Raw genomic sequence first — 21,961 nt, 5'->3', positions numbered from 1 at the left:
AGGGGAGCTGCGACCAGGGTCTCTTGTTTTTGGCCATTTGCTTATTTTAGGGAAAAAAGCAAAGATTGTTTAGCAAAGTAATATAACTTGTATTTAAGATACTGTTCCTCTTCAAATGCCCTGGATAAATACTTAAGTCAGCTCAGCATTTTATATGACAGCGCCATTTTAAATCACCTCATGTTTTAGAGTGAATCCAAGGGATAGCACCTAGGACGACTTAATAAAGCCCGCAAGTTGCAATCATCTTGAAGCTGGCAAGCTTTAAGGTTTCAAAACAGCAATTCTGGTACAGTAAGCCATTCAGAACCTCTAACTGTTATGACAAACATACAAGAGATAAGGGCAAATTACTGCTAAGGTATAAATTATGTTAATTGCACAATTTATTAGCACTTCATGTTAATAAATAACATCAAACTGCAATAAAATTCAAGTGTGTTTTTTGAGGTTACAACTTTTAAGTAAAACGAAAAAAGGAGTACTTGTGGCACCTTAGAGACTAACAAATTTATCTGAGCATAAGCTTTCGTGAGCTACAGCATTTGTGCATCCGATGAAGTGAGCTGTAGCTCACGAAAGCTTATGCTCAAGTAAATTTGTTAGTCTCTAAGGTGCCACAAGTACTCCTTTTCTTTTTGCGAATACAGACTAACACGGCTGCTACTCTGAAACTTAAGTGTGAACTTCAAATCACACCAGAGCAAACAAATTCATAGTTTTTTAAAAAAAGGTGCAGTATAACTACCACAGGATTATCTATTTTGCACACCGGAAAAAAAATGATATACATCCATAGTATCAGATTCTGTGTTCGTGTATCATGCTAAAAAAGGGGAATTATGTTTAGCTTACTGCAGCCATTCACAACTGCTACTACCAAGGAAACATTTGTTTTTCTGGGAGACGCTACTGCCTTATTCTCTCTCTACTTTCATTATGCAGAGACGTCATGCACATTTTCTAACTGAAGGCTGGATTGTGACCAGAGGTAGGAAGAACTTCAAGAAAGGATACGTGGAACTTTTCCACCTCAGCACATCTGTAAAGGGGCCAGGCATAGTCATAATGAGGAGCATAGGTAAAACTCCTGAGGACACTAGATAGCCAAAAAGAATGCACCATCTCAGGAGTAGGAAAATAAGAACCAACCTTAAAAGGGGCTAAAAAAAGATGGAAGGAAGACTGGCAATATCCAATTTACAATTGCATCTGCCAGTCTCTCCCAGAATTACAGGATCAGCAGCTAGAGGAGGATGCTAGAAAAAAAGACTCCTGTAAAAAACAAAAACAAAAAAGTGAACCCAAGAAGTGAAAGAAGGTACTATAGCTTTTTCCAAGGGCCATGAAGGTAAGTGGAAGATGTCCACACTGATATGAAATTGGAGAATGTCCAGCACCAGTGAGTTAATTCAAGTCCTCCCAAAAAAAAAGGAACAGTTAGTTCTTCTCCAGTTAGTTCCCTTTTGAGGTATGAGAATTCCCTTACTTCAGATGGTAATGGCAGGGCTTAGTTACAACCTCAAGTGCTGTATAGGGCTAATTTATATAACTCTTCTATAGTTATGTGCATCTATACACATACTTCACTTGAAAGTAGACCATTAGGGAGTCAATTTCACCACTATGAAAACTGCCATCATAATGACAAGACACTGCTGATTTCCTTCAAGGAGTTATTTATAAAAGGCTGTATAAATATATGTACTATAAATGTAAATTAACCTTGTTTAAGCAAATTAACCATGATTCAGAACTATACAAATCTATATCTATGTATCTTATGATCAATAGTTTATTAAAGCTAGAACCAAAAATGTTATTAAAAATTCTTTCTATACAGTGTCTAGCAGCATGAACACAGAATTCAGTTCATGAGCCAGCTGGAATCTTGGCTGACTTCTGGGATTGGGGTTTAACCTCTGCAAAAGTTTCTCCACCTGTAAAATGATAATAATTCCTACTCTAAATACTACCTTTAATAAGCAGTAAGGTACACACATGCTGAATGGGAAAATTATGTCCTAAGTGCCAAAAATCACTTCCAGCTACACAGATAGACAGAAGCTCAGGAAAAATGCTGTCTTCGACCACACTGGTTGAAACTTTGTTCCCTAGAAGTTGTGGATAAGCTCTCCCCCTTTGTCAGGTACAGTAGTCCTCCTCCACAGATCATCTCCTTATTGTCAAGAAAGACAAAGTCTTCCTGTTGACACCATCTGCAGTGATTTCTATTGACCTCCAGGATGTGTCCATCCTTACCTGGGCCTTTACCATCAGTTGGAAAGACTGATGATACCACTACCTGTGTGCCTGATTCTTTAACCCTCACTCCCAGACCCTTGCAGTCACTATGGTCTGATCAGGCATATCGGGCAGTATCATTGATGCCCACATGGGATGAGTAAGATGGTGTAGTGGTCAGAGAGCCAGACAAGCCTCAGCAACCTTTCCATGATGCCTTGGATTTGGCCTCCAGGCAGAAACCACACATCCTGGGAGGTCAGGTTGGCAGATGGATGCCTTTATCTCCCTCAGAAGGGAATCTATGACCATCACCACCCTTTTTCTAAGTGCAATTTATATAATTGTTAGATAATGGTGTACACCTTCACACATAATTGCATTTGAAAGCATCATAGGGATGGGAAATTCGCCACCATGCAAACTACCAATAAAATGCCTATGTACTCCTAAACTCCTCAAAATAAAGCACCAGGATGGTGTTCTTCATCCTCACAAATCCAATGATTTGCATCTGATCATGTGTAGATCAAGTCCAGTTAATTATAAATATTGTTGTAGCAGCTAAGATCATGATGCTGCAAACTGCTTTGTGTGGGTGAACTCCTGTATCTCTACCCAGCCCCAGTGGGGCATTGTACTGGTGTAAGTCCACAAGCACAAAGCCCCATTGCAAGGTTTGAGCTATAGAGATTTACTGCAGAACTAAAATGAAAGCGCCCAGAAACAAGGCTAAAAAGAAACAGTGGAGCACAATCATTAAATTTATTCAACCCCAAAACAATTTAGAAGGGACTTATCCATGTGTAATCATCTTCAATACTTCAGCTAACAAAATCTTAGACAAGAGAGATTGAAAAGGCCTATCATCTAAACTGTCCTCATCCAACACAGGATCATTCCCCAATATACATTTCCTAGTGCTAGATCTAGTTGAGTTTTAGATGTGCCAAAAAAATGGGTTTCTACTACCAGAAGTTTGTTAAGACATTCAGTTTAGCTGTCCCATTTTAATTATTTTTAATATTCTCTGTATTACCCTGAACAATTCTATCTTCTTTGTGTTTCACCTTTTAAATACTACGTTTTTTGCATCTCCCTTCTACCTTCCCATCCACCTGCGAGGATTTTGCTCCTTGCCCCTCCTCCCACAGCAATATTGCCTTCTATTTATTTCTGTTGATCTTTCTGATTCAGTTTGTCAATAAGTTTCTGGTACCAAGGTCTCCAGAAAACAATACAACATATCAGGCTCTCTCACCTAGGACAGAAAACAGGACACATACAATACTTAAACAAAATCTGAAGGGAACACTCCATTCTCCAAAATAAGCTATATTAACCGTCCTACAATTCACTGGACAGTACTGACAGACAAAGTTATTTAAAATTTATCTTGGAGCATAGAGTACTTGTAAGTCTAAATTCAACTGAATTACAGCCAGGCAACATTTCCTGTGTCCCTTTCAAACACTTATTTTGTAATTCCATTCCTGAATAATATAGCATGCCCTCAAATCAAGCTTCTCTAGCCAAATTTGTTCTTTATAAAACCACATTGCTTATTGCTCAGGATTTTATCCTGAAGATGATTTAGGTTTGTCTCTGAATATTTATTCCATTATTATAAAGAGGATGCCGTTCCATACACACACACACACACACGCTGGACAATAGAGGTCAGGATGACACCTTTCCTTTTTCAAGATCACAACATTTGTTTCTCTCCATTTTCTGGTACTTTACTAGCTCTTGACTCCCCATGATCTGGGATTGGATTGTGACCTACCCCTTACCTCCATGTAAGGGGCAGCACATAACTGTATCATCCTAGAAGATATAAATTACTGAAGACCCTTATGGGCTACTCCCTCCTTACACCAGCTTGGCTTAGCTGGCCAGTGTGTTATGGGATAAAGGGGAAGGACCACTATGTATCTGCCACTCCCCTTCCACCAAGTTCATGCAGCATCACCCCAGAGCCTATGCCTCTCCACTTCTCTTCACACCCAAAATCATAAACCAAGCAGGCCGCTCAGGGAGTGGGGCTCAATCTTTTACTCTACGTGGTGACGTAGTGGCAAGCCATAATCTTACCCTTGGAAGCTTCATGGCCAATTCTCCTACTATTCAAGAACACTCATCACCAGGACTGGCTCATTTGTATATGTGTAAGTTGTCCAGGCATTCCCTCACCTACTTTTAAAATCACTATTCTTATAAGGCTGTACATTTAAAAAATATGTTTCCTGTTAAAATGCTACTATCCAGTCCCATGCTCAGTCTACTAGACCCTACCACCTCTGCTACTGACACATCCTTTGGGATGGTGGTCCTTCAAACAGCTCTGCTCCCTGCATCCTTGCGCCACCCTCCTTCTTGAGTACAACTTGTCAGTTGCCCACAGTAGAATACACATAGGGACCAGCACTCAAAGAAGAGGAGGTTACTTATTTATAATAACTGGCGGTTGTTCAAGATGTGTGGTCTCTCTCTGTATTCTACTATCCACCCTCCTCCTCATCTGCTTTGGGCCATACTTAGATTCATGGTACAGACAGGACTGTAGGGGCAGTTGGCCGACCCCACCCTTTATCTGTTCAGCTGGAGGCACAAGGAGGGCAAGGACACAGGCGTGGGTCACTGGATACTAATTGCAAAATGCTCCAACTCTGGACACGTGGATTCCCACAGTGGAATACACATAAAGATCAGCACTCGAAGAAGTTATGACACAAGAATTGTTAAGAAAAAACTTCCAGTAGTGAAAAATCTTCTCATTGTCTAATTTGCCTTGAAATTTCCAGAAAAATTCTTTTATGACATAAAAATCACAAGCAAGATTTCAGATAACGAGTATAGTTTTGGCATCGTTGTATGGGTGACATAGGGAAGGAAACAAATATGACTTATCCTCAACTTCAAGTAGCATTTCTCCCTAATTGCATATGAAACCTCCAAATGACATTTTAGAAAGCAGAAAGCATAAGAGGCCTATAGTGTTGGCTACAGTACACCAATTGTTCATTGCAGAGCGCTTAGATTTTAAATCTTAAAATCCTTATTTATTTTCTATATAAACCAACTATTGTTCTCTTACAGGACCAGGAATCATACTGTCATGAAAGTCACGAGGCCCCCTTAACAGTGACTTTCACTTGATAAACTGCCATTGAGAAATATGTTTCTTTAGAATTGCAAGTTAACACAAAAGTGTGAGCAATCAGAATTAAAAACTATTCAGCACAGAACTAACCCAATACCTGCCCATTGTATTCTCTTACTAAAGCTGATATTTTATGCTCTATGAATGTTTAATCGTCATCTTACTGGACAGATCAATTTACCTTTGAGACACCTGTAGCTGTTTTCTTCCCTGAAAACATCAATAACTTAAGAAAACTCAAAAACAGATCTTTCCTTATAAACCATATATTCATTGTTTATATATAAAGGATCAAATGAAAATCCTCTATGTATGAAACCATAAGCCTTTGTATGAGAACGATCATATGACCATTTCCTTAAATAAAGCTCTTAATGTTATGTAACACACTGATCAGTTGTCCTCTAATTTGTGCAAGCTTGTTAAGTCCAGTTATCAATTGCTTCCGTGACAAAGAAATAGTGCCTTTTCTTCAAAGTGTACTGGCAACCATTAAATGAGTTATCTCCATAATTCCTAAAGAAATAGCTGACATGGGATAGGAAGCCACAGATCAACCGAAGCGGTAACATCTTGCACATCTAATTATATTCAATTTTGACCTTGTTCACAAACCGGAGTACCAGACTGCTACCTCTTGTGTTTATTTATCATGGCATCCAAAAGATGCATGCCATTTAACATTAACACAGAAAGACAGAAAGAAAAAGAAAGAAAAAGACAGACAGACAGCTGAACATTATGGCCATTTCTGCAAAGCACAGAAGCACACAGAAATTATGTATCTTGCTCTTGGAGTAAGTTTTAAATCCAAACAAGCTATCTTACAATTAATGCATAAAAATCTGCGGGGTTTTATTGTTCAAATAGAGTGATGCAAAGAAGAATTTCAATGGAGTTTATGAATCCATATTTAATTACTGGCACACAAAAGTTTTGTCAAAAATATTGGCGCAATTAAGAGATTATTGTGCAAAGGAGATTGCTCATTTTTGATAGTCAACCTTCTAACTATGCACTTGGACAATAGGGTAGTGATCTAAACATCGTTCTGTGTTTCCTCTGAAGAACCAACGTTAAATCTAGATATTCTAAGCTTGCATCTTCAGTTATCCTCACTTCATAACAGATGGCAAAATAACCGTATTCATTGAAAACATACTCCAACCAGTTCTCAAAACCAGACTTTGGGATCCACGTCTGTCAAATATTATGGGAGGGCTAATTTTAAAAGGCAAATAGAATGGCCTTATGGTAACTACGAAAGTACAGTAGGTGCATACCAAGCAGTGCGATGTTCCAGTCAGTTCCTGAATACCCAAAAGTAGACCACGACAAGAAATTTTGGAGTTTTACACCTAAAGTTCAAAACGACTTACTGCTCAAGAATAAGTTGCTCTGAGCCCACGGAAATCACAACAGATTAAGGAGAGATTGAAATTATTACTGTCATTGAATTACACAGCAGACATAAGATTTACTTTTAAATCTAACCCACTTTATGGCCTAAGGATGTTTTAAAAATGAATGAAAGAAAAAATTAATTCAAATATACTTCAAGTAAAGGAAATATGTGTCATATCAGAAAGAAAAATACTATTTCAAAGCTAACTTACTTACCAAATATAAATCACTAGTTTTTATCTAAACATGCCTAGAATTTTAACCAGCAGCTTCTCAGAGACCTGGATGCATGTCCTTTTTTTCAGTTTCAGAGTAGCAGCCGTGTTAGTCTGTATCCGCAAAAAGAAAAGGAGGACTCGTGGCACCATAGAGACTAACCAATTTATTTGAGCATAAGCTTTCGTGAGCTACAGTTCACTTCATCGGATATATGCAGTGGAAAATACAGTGGGGAGATTTATATACACAGACAACATGAAACAATGGGTGTTACCATACACACTGTAACAAGAGCAATCAGGTAAGGAGAGCTCACACCGCACAACAAAAACACTAACCCAGGAACCTATCCTTGCAACAAAGCCCATTGCCAACTGTGTCCACATATCTATTCAGGCGACATCATCATAGGGACTAATCACATCAGCCACACTGTCAGAGGCTCGTTCACCTCCGCATCTACTCATGTGATATATGCCAGCAAAGCCCCTCTGCCATGTACATTGGCCAAACTGGACAGTTTCTACGTAAAAGAATAAATGGACACAAGTCAGACATCAAGAATTATAACATTCAAAAACCAGTCAGAGAACACTTCAATCTCTTTGGTCACTCGATTACAGACCTAAAAGTGGCAATTCTTCAATAAAAAAACTTCAAAAACAGACTCCAACAAGAGACTGCTGAATTGGAATTAATTTGCAAACTGGATACAATTAACTTAGGCTTGAATAAAGACTGGGAGTGGATGGGTCATTACACAAAGTAAAACTATTTCCCCATGTTTATTCCCCCCCACTCCACCCCCACTGTTCCTCACACGTTCTTGTCAACTGCTGGAAATGGCCCACCTTGATGATCGCTACAAAAGGTCCCCCCCGCACCCCACTCTCCTGCTGGTAATAGCTCACCTTACCTGATCACTCTTGTTACAGTGTGTATGGTAACACCCATTGTTTCATGTTGTCCGTGTATATAAATCTCCCCACTGTATTTTCCACTGCATGCATCCGATGAAGTGAGCTGTAGCTCACGAAAGCTTATGCTCAATAAATTTGTTAGTCTCTAAGGTGCCACAAGTCCTCCTTTTCTTTTTTTCAGTGTCTCTGAGGATTTTCCAATACTACATTTTTAATCTTTTATGTAGTATTAAAGGCTTTCTGAGACAAGACTTCAACGTATTTTGTGTTAGGTAAGATATCCCAACCTTTCGCCACTCACTCTCATCACTCAGTAAGTTGAAACAAACATTCTCTAGGGTGCCTTAAAGCTCCCAAGAGAAATGGGAGCAGCTAGCTTTTTCAATAAAAAGGTCTAGGAAGGTAGTTTACTCACCACCTATAGTGGCCCATTGTGTCAGGGTGTGACGCTGTAAGGGGTCCTCATCCCCGGTACCTCCTGTTAGCTGTCTTCCTCTCACGAGGTGTTCCAGGGCTCAGTTCCCTGGCAAAGTCACAAAATCCAACCCCCCTTCTGAGGGAACAAAAAGGTTCAAAAGAAAGCCCTAACAAATCCAAAGTAATAATTCTTCTTTGGTCCCTTTCAAGCCAAACTAGATACTACTTCTCCAGCAAGATTCCCCACGCTTCCTGCCTTACTCCGGGGCTCCGGCAGTTTGCTGTGGAGGTCTCTGTCTTCCCAGTTAAAGGTCCAATCCCAGGACTTCTCCCATGGGAGCGTAACCTGTTTCTTGTGGGTTTCTACTATCCACTGTTGGCTTTAACTCAGGGCTTCCCATATGGGAGTCTACTCTGCTCTCTGGGGGTTTCTTCCACCAGATCTCGCTCCTTCTTAACCCCCTCCCAGGAGCCAGAGTCCACCTATAGGACTCTGGTCTGGACGCCTACACCAGCTTTCTTCTCAGAGTCTCATGAGAGGAACTCTGTCAATGTCTCCCTTGCCAAGGGACCCTGACCATTCTCTTGGGTTTCTCATTCACCCCGACAGAAGCCTACTCTACCTGCTGTGAACTCCTTCCAGTATGTTGCAGATCTTCTCTGGAGAGCTCCTTTTTTCCCCTCCCCCTTCCTTTTAAGCATCTTTTCCTTTAGTGTTCTAGCAACCTCTTTCTAGTATACCTGCTCTATGAGCTAATTGGGCACCACCCTAGAGCACTTGATTAATCCCAAGTGTAGCCCACAAAGTCATCATGGGCTAGTTAGTCATGCTCCTGACATGCCATTCGCCCCACGACAGTCTTACTGATTTACTTTCACAGAATGGTCCTATTGATTCAACTTTGGCACAGTGGATATGGGAGTTACACAAGCAAAGAGATTTGAAACTGGTGTAACTCTGAGCAGGAGTTAACAGTGTACAGTGGCCCAGCACCAAATACCAACAAACTACTGAAGAAGAGAGCACTTCACACATTTAGTCACACAATATTTTATCAAATCTATCCCTGACATGTGGATGAACATCTGAAACCAGATTCCACCTCAGACTAAAATATGCAAAGTTATTAAACATACTATGAGGAATGTTTTTTCTAAAATAGACGCAAGAGCTGTGGCTTCAGTCATTAAAGCTGTGGAATCCCACAAGATATTTCAAATGTGGTTGAAATTTATATTTAACAAAGCAGGAGGACAAGTCATTTTTAATTGTATGGATATCACAAAAAGCAAATGTAAAAGTAGAAAAATGACTGAGGTTTGATTTTCTAAAATGACTAGTGAAGCAATGCAATAACCAGAACTGCTTGATAGCCTTGACAAAGTCTGAAAGCCTCCAATGAGCAGCAGTAACTCAATAATGGAGGGTTGTGGCTCTAAACACGGTACACCTGATACGGTATCTGTTTTAAACATGCTATTTACCTAAGAAAAAGGGCCTCCTATTGACTTTAACAAGCTTTGTATCAGGCCATAGGTCTCCCCATATCACTGGCCAAGGGAAAAAGCCTCATTATCCCAACTAGCAAATGACACAATCACTGGACTTTCAGATATACTATGAACCAGTTCATCAAGATTATTAGAGCACTCGTGTGCCACCAAAACTAAACAGAAACACTGACACAGAAACACACACCCCTTGTTCTAGATCTTTTCTGAACTCACAGAACAAAGTTTTCTGCAGCTTTTGGAACAGGAATACATGCTAACATCTGTTACCTCAGCTTGCGCAAATATTTTGAAGCCACTAGATTAAAATCAAGCTGTTCAGAGAAAACTAAATACACTAACTGGAATTCTGACTTATGTACATAGCAGTTAAAAATAAGAAAGCCCAACAACAAAAATGATGTAGAATTTTGATGCCATGTTTAAAAATATTATGTATGTATTGACTAGAGAACACAAGTTTTATCAGGAAGACTTTTCAAGGGATCGATTACATCTCATATTAAAAAGAAGAAAATGAAAATACTTTGCTTTTAAGTTGTGCTGAGATTTAAGAAAGAGAAAGAATTTTTAAACTAGACTTTTTTGCTCATGCTATTTCAAAATGGGAACAGCTGCACTCATTATGGTTAAGGTTGCATCCATTCTAATCCTATTTGGTCATTTACAGTTTGAGAAAAATGGTTCTACCATTTACTAAGTCAGCGGTTCCCAAAGTGTTGGGCATGACCCCCATTTGATGGGGTCGTCAGGGCAGAAAGTCCCAGCCAGCAGCTCCGGGGCAGTGGTGGATACGGTGGATTTCGTAGATATGGTACTCCAGGGATAATTCTGTGCCACTGTGCGTGAACAGAATTCATGTCCCCTGCAGATTTCTTTGCTTCTCCGCAGAAAAATTACTTTCTGATAGGGAAGCAAAGGGTAAACTGCAATAGAAGTCACACACCACTCCCTAGCTGTGACATATGTTGAAGTGAGGTATCATCCCACAAAAGGGTATGCTATAATTTGTTTATGAATGAATAACTATTGCCCAGTATGCCATTTGCTCACCATTTTGAAGTTGCTCTACCAAGAGTAGAGAGCAATGAATGCATATATAATGTTTAAAATACACATACTAACAGCGTTTTACTAGAATTATAGTGGAAAATTGGGCTGGTGGTTACAATTCTGGACTGGGGCTCAGAAGATAGGGTTCTAGCCTCAGCTTTACCCTACACTCCTTGGGGAAGACGCTTCTTTGTACCTCATCTGTAAAATAGGCATCATGAATACTTCCCTGAGTCACAGGGGTGAGGATGATCAGTTAATATTTATGAAATGCTCAGATGCAATAGTGGTTGGAGATAGATATCTATGTACTTTTAAGCATTACTTAGTGAACAGATTAGCTAATTCAGAGTATTATATTCAAGTCTTCACTGTTTTAATTCTGCCATCTTCTGCTCTGTGATGGAACTACATGCTGTTTTTATTCAAAACTTAAACTCCATTGTAATGTTTTATAGTTTAATTACCTAAACAGAAAAGGACCATGACTTGGGCATATGCATTCTGACCTATTTGCTGTACAGATGGCACACTGTTCATCTAGTATCCATAGACAAAAGTACAGAAAAAACAGTGTCATATAGTTCACAAAATTCTCAGTGTTTAAGTGTTCCCTCCTGTGTCTGAAACCCAAATATAGCTGTGTTTTTGCTACTGCATGAGAACCAGAGTGAAACCAGAGAGTATGTCCGAAGTGAGTAAAGTGTAAAAAGGATATAAATTAGATGAACATTATTCAGATTACAAATCTGAATAATCTAAAACATATTAACAAATGAATTTTTGTAAGTCTCAGAATGAATGAGTATGTTTTAGGCCTTTTTAAATACATTGCTTGACTATTTCTCACCTATTTTTCCTCCCTCCTCTGTCACCTCCATTTACCATTTTATGGTTTTCTCTGAATTCTTTTTAAGGGACTAGTAGTAAATACTTACTGGGTACAGTCAGTGACAGCAATCTGATAATAAATTTGGGTTTTTAATCTAGTTTTTATTTTAATACCTGCAAAGCTATAAAAAACCCCTTCCCCAAATCCCTGCCCCTGCCCTGCTTCTTCTCTGCCTCCTCCCCCTAAGTGTGGCTCCCCGCTCCTCCCACCTCCCTCCTGGAAAGCACTAAGCGCAGCCAAACAGCAGTTTGGCAGTAGGAAGCACCTGGGGTTGGAATAGGGCAGGGAGGGGGCAGAGTTGGGGTGGGGACTTTGGGGAAGGGGTTGGAATGGGGGCATGGAGAGGTAGAGTGGTGGCGGGGCCGGGGACTTTTGTATCTTTATATGAAAAGGTGTCAGTGATGCGGCCCTCGGGCCAATGTACTAGGCCTCATGTGGCCCTCGTGGTGATTTGAGTTTGAGATCCCTGGATTAGAAGAACCCCAGAGTCCCTGACTGGGCTAGGTACACTGTTTAAACTGCAAGATGACACAGGAAGTTCTACAGGCAACAGAGCGAATTCCAAGCCAGCTGATACATAGCATCTGGCAGCTCCATAGGATCTGGCCTTCTTATCCTGATGCCTGAGCCTTGCTTTCCTGATCTGTCCCTGCTTCCCATTTCCCTGCCTTGCTCCTGGTTCTTGCCTTCCTGTCTTGTTCCTGATCCCTGGTCTGGCTTGGACTCTTGGCTTGACTCCCAACTCCAACAGTAGGTCTGACCAACCAAGCCTTGGTTGTAACACTTAAAAGTTTTTCGAATAGAGAGAAGGTTCATTAATCCAAAAGGTCTAAAAAATGTGGTTTCCCATATCACTTGCTATTTTCATATTATGTTTTCTAAAGCATAATGAAGTACATGATATGTTTAAAATAATTTAATCTTACCAATTGCAATTCCTTATGTAATAAAAGTTTACTTCTGTTCCTCCTTGCAGAGGAGGTTAAATGTTACTGTAGAATAAAACATCCTGCACTACATATCATTCCTAAATAACCCCACTGATAAATTAGTTATCAGGTAGTTTAACAAACTTAAATGTTGGTGCTGAACAGTTTTATACGCCTTAATATTAGAGTTTTCATGTATACAGTTGGCATCTATTTATGTTCTCAGAGTTTTTGAATAAAGGTCCAAATGTATGGAAACCTTCTCTCCTGCTAGCAGACGGAAACCAACTATGTGAACTTTAAAGCAGTAAGTCTACTGTAGGGCAGCAAAGAAAAACTTGCAATCACCACTGGACAAGCCAGAGTGACCCCATGGGGTCCTGAGTTAGGCTAAAAGTGTATATAGACTCATGACACCTTTAAAAAAGAAAACAAAACAAAAAACTTCTCTTTCCCTTATTATTGTATACTAGGTCCAGACCTCCTCAATCCATTCTAATGTTTTAAGCTGGGTTTACCGCCTTACAGGCTCCTGAAGCAGCCTTCTGCTCAATTACAGCATCCCATCCACTGCGTTCTGCAATAACGTGCATCTAACCCAAAGCAGCTGCCTTGCAGATCTTTAACAAGGGTGCTCTCTACTTAAGACAAAGCTAAGCACTGTCTGAACAGCCTTTAAAGGAATTTCAAATTCCTTTTTCCACCACTAAATAAAACAGAGGTCTAGTCACAGAGATCTATTTAGAAAGAGATAGCCAGATGCACCTCGTCCGTGGAGGCCGCCTTCCTCCCCATTGAGCACAAACTGCTTTTTTGAATTTCTGATGCAACACGTTGCAGCTGACCACTGAAATAGACATCTTAGTTCATACTCTCTGGCTGGAGGACGTATACAGCTGTGGTCTCGTTCTACTGAACTACATGCTTCATTCTAAAAACCTCAACTACAAGAGCTAGCTTTACCACTCCCTCTTCCAGATGGCTGATGGACAATTTTCCCCATGAATGATCACTGCCAATAGTCTTTCCCCATAAAAGCTCCCTACTTGTATAGGCTGACATCCATGATTACAGGCAGTCAAGGGGATGCAAGGACATCCCTTTGAGCAACTTTTGGGGATGAGCAACTTCTTGAAGGAGATTCCAATTTGTGGTGGTATCCTCAGGAACTTAGTTCTTTGATTGCATTTTCCAATAGTCAAGGCGTTTAAGAGGCCCAGTGTGCCTAGGAAAAATTAACATCCAGGCTTGTGATTGCAGACCCAAGGGTCTGCAGTAACTCCATACGGGATCCCAGAAGATGCACAAGCTGCAGAACCTGGCTTGGAGTGTGTACACAGGTAAGAAACTCTGGATTAAAATGAAATTGCTTTTTTTCCCTCTTTATTGGTCATGTTACTTCAGAAGATGGTATGCTCACAATAATATGTACCTGGACAGTCAAGATAAGGCTTGAAAAGTTTATGAAACTGCCTTTCCTGAGTATCATAACCTGAATAAAGATTTGGGATTTGAGGGTAAAACCAAGTAAGGCCTGGTATTAACATTTTTGTCCCAGGTTGGCAAAGCAATAGAAATAAGTAGTAGAAGAGTAAGAATCTGTAGATAGGCATCCTGAAGATCCATAGGACAGACAGACATTTTCCTATATTGACCATATGGACCACTGACCTGGGATTCATGAAAAAGTTTGGTGCTCAGAGAGCAATTTACACTTCAAATCCTGGATGAAAGCCTGCCTTTTGAATATGCTGAGTAAATGGCTTGCCCTCTCCAGATCCTGTGGGACTGGGATGATAGCTGTGGTTTGCAAGAGATGATTCAAAGCATCTATTTGGCTTGGCTCGAAAACTACTTTTGTAGCCAGATAGCCTTGTCTGTATTCTAACGGCTGGTGAAAAACCTAGAAGTCTAAGATGATACGCCCTTTATATAAAACAGCGAAATTAAACCTCAGAAGCTCCAATGCTCTGACTCCAGGGAGGGAGGAACTATACTCAAGTATCTGAACTGGTCTAGAACAGTGGTTTTAATTATTTTTTCATTTGGCAACCCCTAAAATATTTCAAACAGAGGTGTGAACCCCTTTGGAAATCTTAGACATAGTCTGCAGCTCCTCAGGGGTCCGTGAACCACAGGTTGAAAACCACTGGTCTAGAAAAATTAAAAAGAGAGTCATCTCAGTCCAGTAGCAGGAGAATCAGAGTAAACACAACTAAGAAAACACACGCATACCTGAACAAACTTACCTTTCGTATCCAATCTGACAGGAGTTTAAAACGCACATATTACTGGTAAGAAGTAAGTTAAATTCTACATTTTCAGTTTAACTTTTTAAAAAACAAATGTTCTTGTTGTTAAGAGATTTCAGGTTAAAATCATTAAAATTATGATGTTCTTAATGAGCTAGAACAGAACATCAACACTATCTAAATCAAAATGATTAATTTCTTTCAGACTTGGCTGCTGGCTAATCAAGTAAGTCTTAAATGATTCTATAACTTAAAAAAAAAAAATAGAACACAGGCTTTTGTTAATCCAACAGAGATTGTCTTTAGACTAAGTTCCCTGGGGCAAGGACAGTCTTTTTGCTCTGTATTTGTACAGCATCTAGCAAAATGGGTCTTGGTCCATGATTAGGGTTCCTAGGGGCTATGATAATAAAAATAAAATAATGTGAAGAAGTACTTTTATCCTTTTCAATGAAATTATTACAACACAAAAAATAGTGTGCTAAACACCATAACGTCTTCAAAAGTTTTCCCAGTGGGCCATAACTTGCAAAGCTTTCTCTCAGCTAAGAAAAATAAATAATTTAAAAAGTTTGAGTTAAAGCCATTGAGCTACGTGTGTGCAGAAGGAGAGAGCAGGTCATAAAACAAGGAGAAAACCCCTCCAGATCTTATGAATATTTTTGGATGAAACTCCATTCACAGATATTGATACGGCTAAACAGGATGCAGCATGAGGAATTAATATTGCCTTATTATATATGTGAGAATCAGTCCCTTAAAGGATCCTAACCAAGCCCAAGTATTATTTTATTCTTGAGCCATTATCCAAGTTCTAAGCATTAATCTCCTTCAGATCTAGCCCTTTAGGGCTGTGTACGAGTCACGACCAAAGTGCAGAAAATTGAAGCTAAAAGCAAGTTTAATTACATTAAAAAAAATGCTTTTTTACCTTTTACTCTCTGCAATGGCTTTGTCCAAGTGTTTGAAGATATCTTGAAATAAAATACAGCTGGAACGACTGTTGATATCATACCCATATCCTCTCTTCCAGTACTGCTTTAGGTCATTCAGGTATTCCAGTACCTAGAATAAGATTTTAAAATGTGTTACAAAAATGCAACTTTTGTCTAGATGAAGACACTACTACAAATAGCATCGCACTGCCAGCTTTCTTAGGAAAATGGGCAAGTTTGATCAGTCTTCTTTAAAAAAAAAAAAACTGGACATGCCTACTGTTGCATCCTGAGTTAAAAACACAAACAAACAAACATGGCCACTGATTTCTGCTCTTCCAGCATGAGTGTAAAAATCCTCCTAATGTCATATTTGTAGTAGCTTTTTATTGTGGGAAAGCTTCAAGCAGAAGAGCAATGCTATTTCCTTAACTTCTACAGCTTTCATCACCTTGTTTTTAATGTATAATGCATCATTAAATTATCAACTTAAAGAGCCTAGTGCCAAGATCTGTCTTGCTGAAGTGAATCCCACCAGACATGAATGCAGACAGAGCCTGCCCAGCTTCCCCTGCTATGGGCAGCTGCACAGGACACCAAAACCCGGTGCACTATCAAAAGACCCCCACTTTTCTCCCCTACACCAGCTTCCTGGGGCAGACTTCTGAAAACTCTAGCATTCCTCAAAGCCAGAGCAACATGTTATTACAAATGAACACTTCAGTTCTTCTGATGTAGAGACGGCAATATCCCACCAAAGCAACTTGAATCACCAACTGATATGATTGCCACGTGGTTTACTGTACCTGCTCTCATGTTGCTAACCTAGCTGGCTGGCCTGCCCTACCCCATTATGCCTGGGCTCTTCCTCTGGTCCCCTTCTCCCCTCCCCACTTACATGCCAGGTCCCAACATTCCTAGATCCCTACTTCACACTCATACATCAGCTCCATTCTCAGAGACAGCCCTTCAAACATACTAGTTTGGAAGCAAACATACTTTTGAAAAAGATCATTTGACCAAAACCATCACCAACCTAGTGAGGAGAACTTTAAACTAGGTTTAAAGGGAGCTGGTGACAAAAGCCCAGAAATAAGTATAAAGAAAAGTGACCTTAGAAGAGGATTAGATGTTTGGGGGGATATGGAAAATTACTATACAGTCATAAAAAGAAAAGGAGTACTAGTGGCACCTTAGAGACTAACCAATTTATTTGAGCATAAGCTTTCGTGAGCTACAGCTCACTTCATTGGATGGAGAACAAGAGGGACATCAGAGAGGGAATCTGATCAACACCTTAGAAGTCTACACACAAATGCAAGGAGTATGGGGAACCAACAGGAAAAACTGGAAGTATCAGTACATAAGCTAAATTATGACAAATGGCATCACAGAGACTTGGTGGGATAAGTCTCATGACTCGTATACAAGGGTACAGCTTGTTCAGGAAGGACAGGCAGGGTAAAAAGGAACATGGTGTTGCATTACACATCAAGAATATGAATATATATATATATATATATATTAGACACTTACACACACACTTGTTCAGAAAGAGGTGAGAGACAGACCAGTTGTGAGTCTCTGGGTAAAGATAAAAGGGGCAAAAATAGGACACATCATTATAGGGGTCTACTACAGATCACCAAATCAGGAAGAGGGGTAGATAAGACATTTCTAAAACAAATTACTCCTGGGGGAATTCTGCAGCACTGGGTACAGAATTTTGTATTTTCCCCCCACAAAAAACATTTTGCCTATGAAGTGTTGCAGTTCTACCTTTTGTCCATCAGAAGCCATTGTGGTGCCAAAACAGCCAGCTGCATTCATGACAGCTGTTCTAGCTCCACAGCGGCCTGTGGTGGGCAAAAGGCAGAACTGCAGCACTTCTTAGCAAAATGTATTTTATGCAGGAAAATACAAAATTTTATGCCCAGTGCTGCAGAATCCCCCCAGGAGTAGAAGTTCATCATAGCACCCTGCCTGCAGAGCCATGCTAGGACAGAGTGGAGCACACAGGGCTGCGGGAGGAGGGAGGAGGGGTGTGTGTCAGTTGATAGACTGGCTAGTAGGGGGTACAGACTGGAGCATGGGCTCAGGAGCTAGTGGGGTGACAGAGTTAAGCGTGGGGATGAGGGAGGGGGGCTGCAGAGACCCACGGGGATGAGGGGTGTGGGGACAGGGGCTGACTGAATGAGAGAGGCTTGGGGGTCAGCCAGGGTCTGCGTGGGGGAGGCTTCCCTAACAATCCCACCCACACCCCCCGAAAAAAACCCTATCATCCACACCCAACACGCTTCAGGTTCACTCCTAGCTCCTTCCCTCTTCTTCAGCTCTTCCGTTACCCCTGACTCCCCCAGGGCTTTGCACTGCTTCTGACAAATATGCAGAATTTCAAATATTGTGTGCAGAAATTTTTATTTTTTTTGGTGGGGAGGGGGGCAACTCTAATGACCCAGAAACACATTGTTCCAGAAGAAAAGAAAAGAAGTACTTGTGGCACCTTAGAGACTAACAAATTTATCAAAGCATAAGCTTTAGTGTGCTACAGCTCACTTCACTGGATGCTCATGAAAGCTTATGCTCTAATAAATTTGTTAGTCTCCAAGGTGCCACAAGTCCTCCTTTTCTTTTTACGGATACAGACTAACACGGATGCCACTCTGAAACCTGTCATTGTTCCAGAAAGCGGAGGAAGTAACCAGGGGAGCAGCAATGTTAGACTGGATTCTGACCAAAGGAAGGAATTGGTGGCAAATCTGAAGGTGGAAAGCAATTTGTGTCAAAGTGATCATGAAAGGATAGATTTCATGAGTCTAAGGAAAGGAAGTAGCGAGAGCAGCAGAATAAGGAAAATGGATTTTAAGAAAAGCAGACTTTAACAAACTCAGAACTGGTAGATAAGGTACCATGGGAAGAAAATCTAAGGGAAAAAGTTCAGGAGAGCTGCAAGTATCTCAAGACAGCCATATTAACAGCACAACTGAAATCTATCCCAATAGAAAAGATAGGAATATTAAGAGGCCAATATGGCAGCATCAGGAGCTCTGTAATGACCAGAAATTCAGAAAAGAATCCTACAGAAAGTGGAAACATGGGCAAACTGCTAAGGAGTACAAAAGAATAGCACAAGCATGTAGGAACAAAATCAGAAAGACTAAGGCACAAAATGAGTTACACCTAGCATGGGACAAAAAAGGCAATAAGAAGATGTGGTGTAAATACATTAGGAACAAGAGACAGATGAAGGAAAGAATAGGTCCTCTACTTAGCAGAGAAGGAGAACTGATGACATTAAGAAAGCTAAGGGACATAATGTCTATTTTGTTTCAGTCTTCACTAAAACTGTTAGTGGTGACCAGATACTCAACATAAGTAATATGAACAACAAGGGGGAAAGAATGCATATGGAAATAGAGAAAGAACAGGTTAAAGAATATCTAAGTAAGTTAGATGTATTCAAGTCATCAGGGCCTGCTGCAATTCATCCTAGCACACTTAAGGAACTAGATGAAACAATTGTCTCTGAGAACTCACTGGCAACAGGTGAGGTCCCACAAGTCTGGAGAAGGGCAAACAGAGTACCTATGTTTGAAAAGGGGAACAAAGAGGAGTCAGGCTGACTGGTCTATAATTCCCTAACTTCAATACAAATGAACAAATAATTAAACAATCAATTTGTAAGCACCTAAAGGGTAATAGGGTTATAAGGAATAGCCAGCACACTCTTGACAAATCCAGGTCATGCTAATGCAACCTAATTTCATTCTTTAACAAGATTACTGGTCTAATGGATTGGGAGGAAATTTTAGCAATAATATATCTTAATTTAGGAAGGCTTTTGACACAGTCCCACATGACAGTCTCATAAGCAAACTAAGGAAATGTGGTCTAGATGAAATTACTATAAGGAGGGTGCAAAATTGGTTGAAAGACCATACTGTAAGTGTAGTTATCACTAGTTCACTGTCAAACTGGGAGAGCGCATCTAGTGAGGTCCAACAGGGGTCAGTCCTGGGGCCAGTACTATACAATATTTTCTTTCATGATTTAGATAATGGAGTGGAGAGTGTACTTATAAAGTTTTCAGATGATACCAAGCTGGGAGGGGTTGCAAGTCCTTGGGAGGACAGGTTTACAATTCAAAATGACCTTGACAAATTGGAGAATTGGTCTGAATTGAAGATGAAATTCAGTAAAGACAAATGTAAAGTACTTCTCTTAGGAAGGAAAAAATCAAATGCACAATTACAAACTGGGGAATAACTGGTTAAAGTGGTAGTACTGCTGAAAAGGATCTGGGCATTATAATGGATCACAAATTGAAAATAAGTCAACACTGAGATCCAGACGCAAGCAAAGCTAGTATTCTGGGGTGTATTAACAGCAGTACAAGACATGGGAGGTAACTGTCACTCTACTCAGCAGTGGTGAGGTCTCAGCTGGAGTACTGCGTCAAATGCTGGGCACCACACTTTAGGGAAGATGAAAACTTTTTAGGAGAGTCCAGAAGAGAGCAACAAAAATGATAGAAGGTTTAGAAAACCTGACCTATGAGAAAAGGTTAAAAGAAACAAAAAACAAACAAAACAAACAAACTGGCAGTCTTGAGAAAAAAAGACTGAGGCAGGACCTGATAACAGTCTTCAAATATGTTAAGGGCTGTTATAATGAGCACAGTGATCAACTGTTTTCCATCCCCACTGGAGGTAGGATAAGAAGTAAAAGGCTTAATCTGCAGCAAAGGAAATTTAGGTTAGATATTAGAAAAAACTTGCTAACTGTAAGGGTAGTTAAGATCCAGAATAGGCTTCCAATTGAGGTTGTGAAATTCCCAACATTGGAGGTTTTTAAGAACAAGTTGGACAAACACCTGTCAGGAATGATTTAAGTTTACTTGATCCTGCTACAGTGCAGGGGGCTGAATTTGAAAACTTCTTGATATCCCTTCCAGCCCTACATTTCTATGATTCTGTGTACATATACACAAGAAACTTAAATTCAAACCCATGCTCTCCTCCTCTTAAGCCTCTCTTCCTTTGTTTGTTACTGCCACCTCTTGCATCTTATGTAAAGTCAGATTTTCAGAAGAGAACCACTGTCAAACACTTAAACATAATGTTGCAATAAATGTACATTATTCCTAAATATATATGCTATTGCATTCTAAATAAGCTGCAAGTCACTGAAGTCCAGTAATGTGATAATTACTATGGTGTGTGTATTTGTAAGGCCATAATGGGATAAATAAGGGGACAGGATGTGCTAGTTGCACAATTGGAAAAAACCCCCACACTTGTACACACCTGTTTTTCCATAGAAAGGTCTTGGTTAAAAGTGGTAAGATTCTTAGTTTGGCACACTACTTCTGATTAAATCCATTTAAGTGGAGTTACAAACAAGCAGTGACCCTCCCATCAATAACTTCTACCCAATGGCAAGACTTCTATATCCAAAAGGATGAGGACAAGCTAACTCAAACACATCCTACCAGGGATATTGTCCAAATGCTCCAGACAAAGACCAATTTCCAGGGTCGATAGGAAAAAATAAAATAAAATAAAATAAAAAATACACAGCTACTTATCATTAAGGCTATGGTTTTGTCATGGAGGATGCGGAAGTCATGGAATACGTGACTTCAGCCCTGGCAGCTGGGAGCTGCAGGGTCCCGCCGCCTCCCGCAGCAGCGGGGAGCTGTAAGGTTCCCCCACCACCTGAGGCAGCAGGCCCCCAAGCTCTCAAAAGCTATGCGCAGTGGAGGTACGCCGCAGCTCCCACTGCGGGGCACAGGGGGACCCCCGCCTGCTCCCTGGGCGGAGAACCCCGCCCATTTCCCACTGCAGCTGTGGCAAGGGGATTCCCACAGCACTGTCCACCACCGGGGCAGAGTGATCCTGTAGCTCCCCTCCGGCACTGGTGGCAGGGAGACCCTGGAGCTCTGAGCCTCACACGGGTGGTGGGGGCCCCAGAACTTCCAGCCACCCCACAGCTGCCTACTTCCTTCCCATTTTATCA

At 40.5% G+C, this 21,961-nt stretch overlaps 1 protein-coding gene across 3 annotated transcripts in view; it reads right to left on the bottom strand.

The window, feature by feature from the left end:
* Positions 1-21,961, bottom strand: part of MINPP1 (multiple inositol-polyphosphate phosphatase 1) — a 62,603-nt gene that overhangs the window by 32,269 nt on the left and 8,373 nt on the right. For all 3 annotated transcript variants that reach the window (XM_077822319.1, XM_077822317.1, XM_077822318.1), the window contains exon 4: positions 15,940-16,073. In XM_077822319.1, coding sequence (XP_077678445.1) covers positions 15,940-16,073 — 134 coding nt within the window. The remainder of the gene's footprint in view (positions 1-15,939; positions 16,074-21,961) is intronic.

The sequence above is a fragment of the Eretmochelys imbricata genome, chromosome 7, assembly GCF_965152235.1.
Source record: "Eretmochelys imbricata isolate rEreImb1 chromosome 7, rEreImb1.hap1, whole genome shotgun sequence".
In the NCBI taxonomy this organism is placed as follows: domain Eukaryota; kingdom Metazoa; phylum Chordata; order Testudines; family Cheloniidae; genus Eretmochelys; species Eretmochelys imbricata.
Note: the sequence above shows the minus strand (reverse complement) of the source record. Positions and strands in the feature narration are given on the sequence as shown.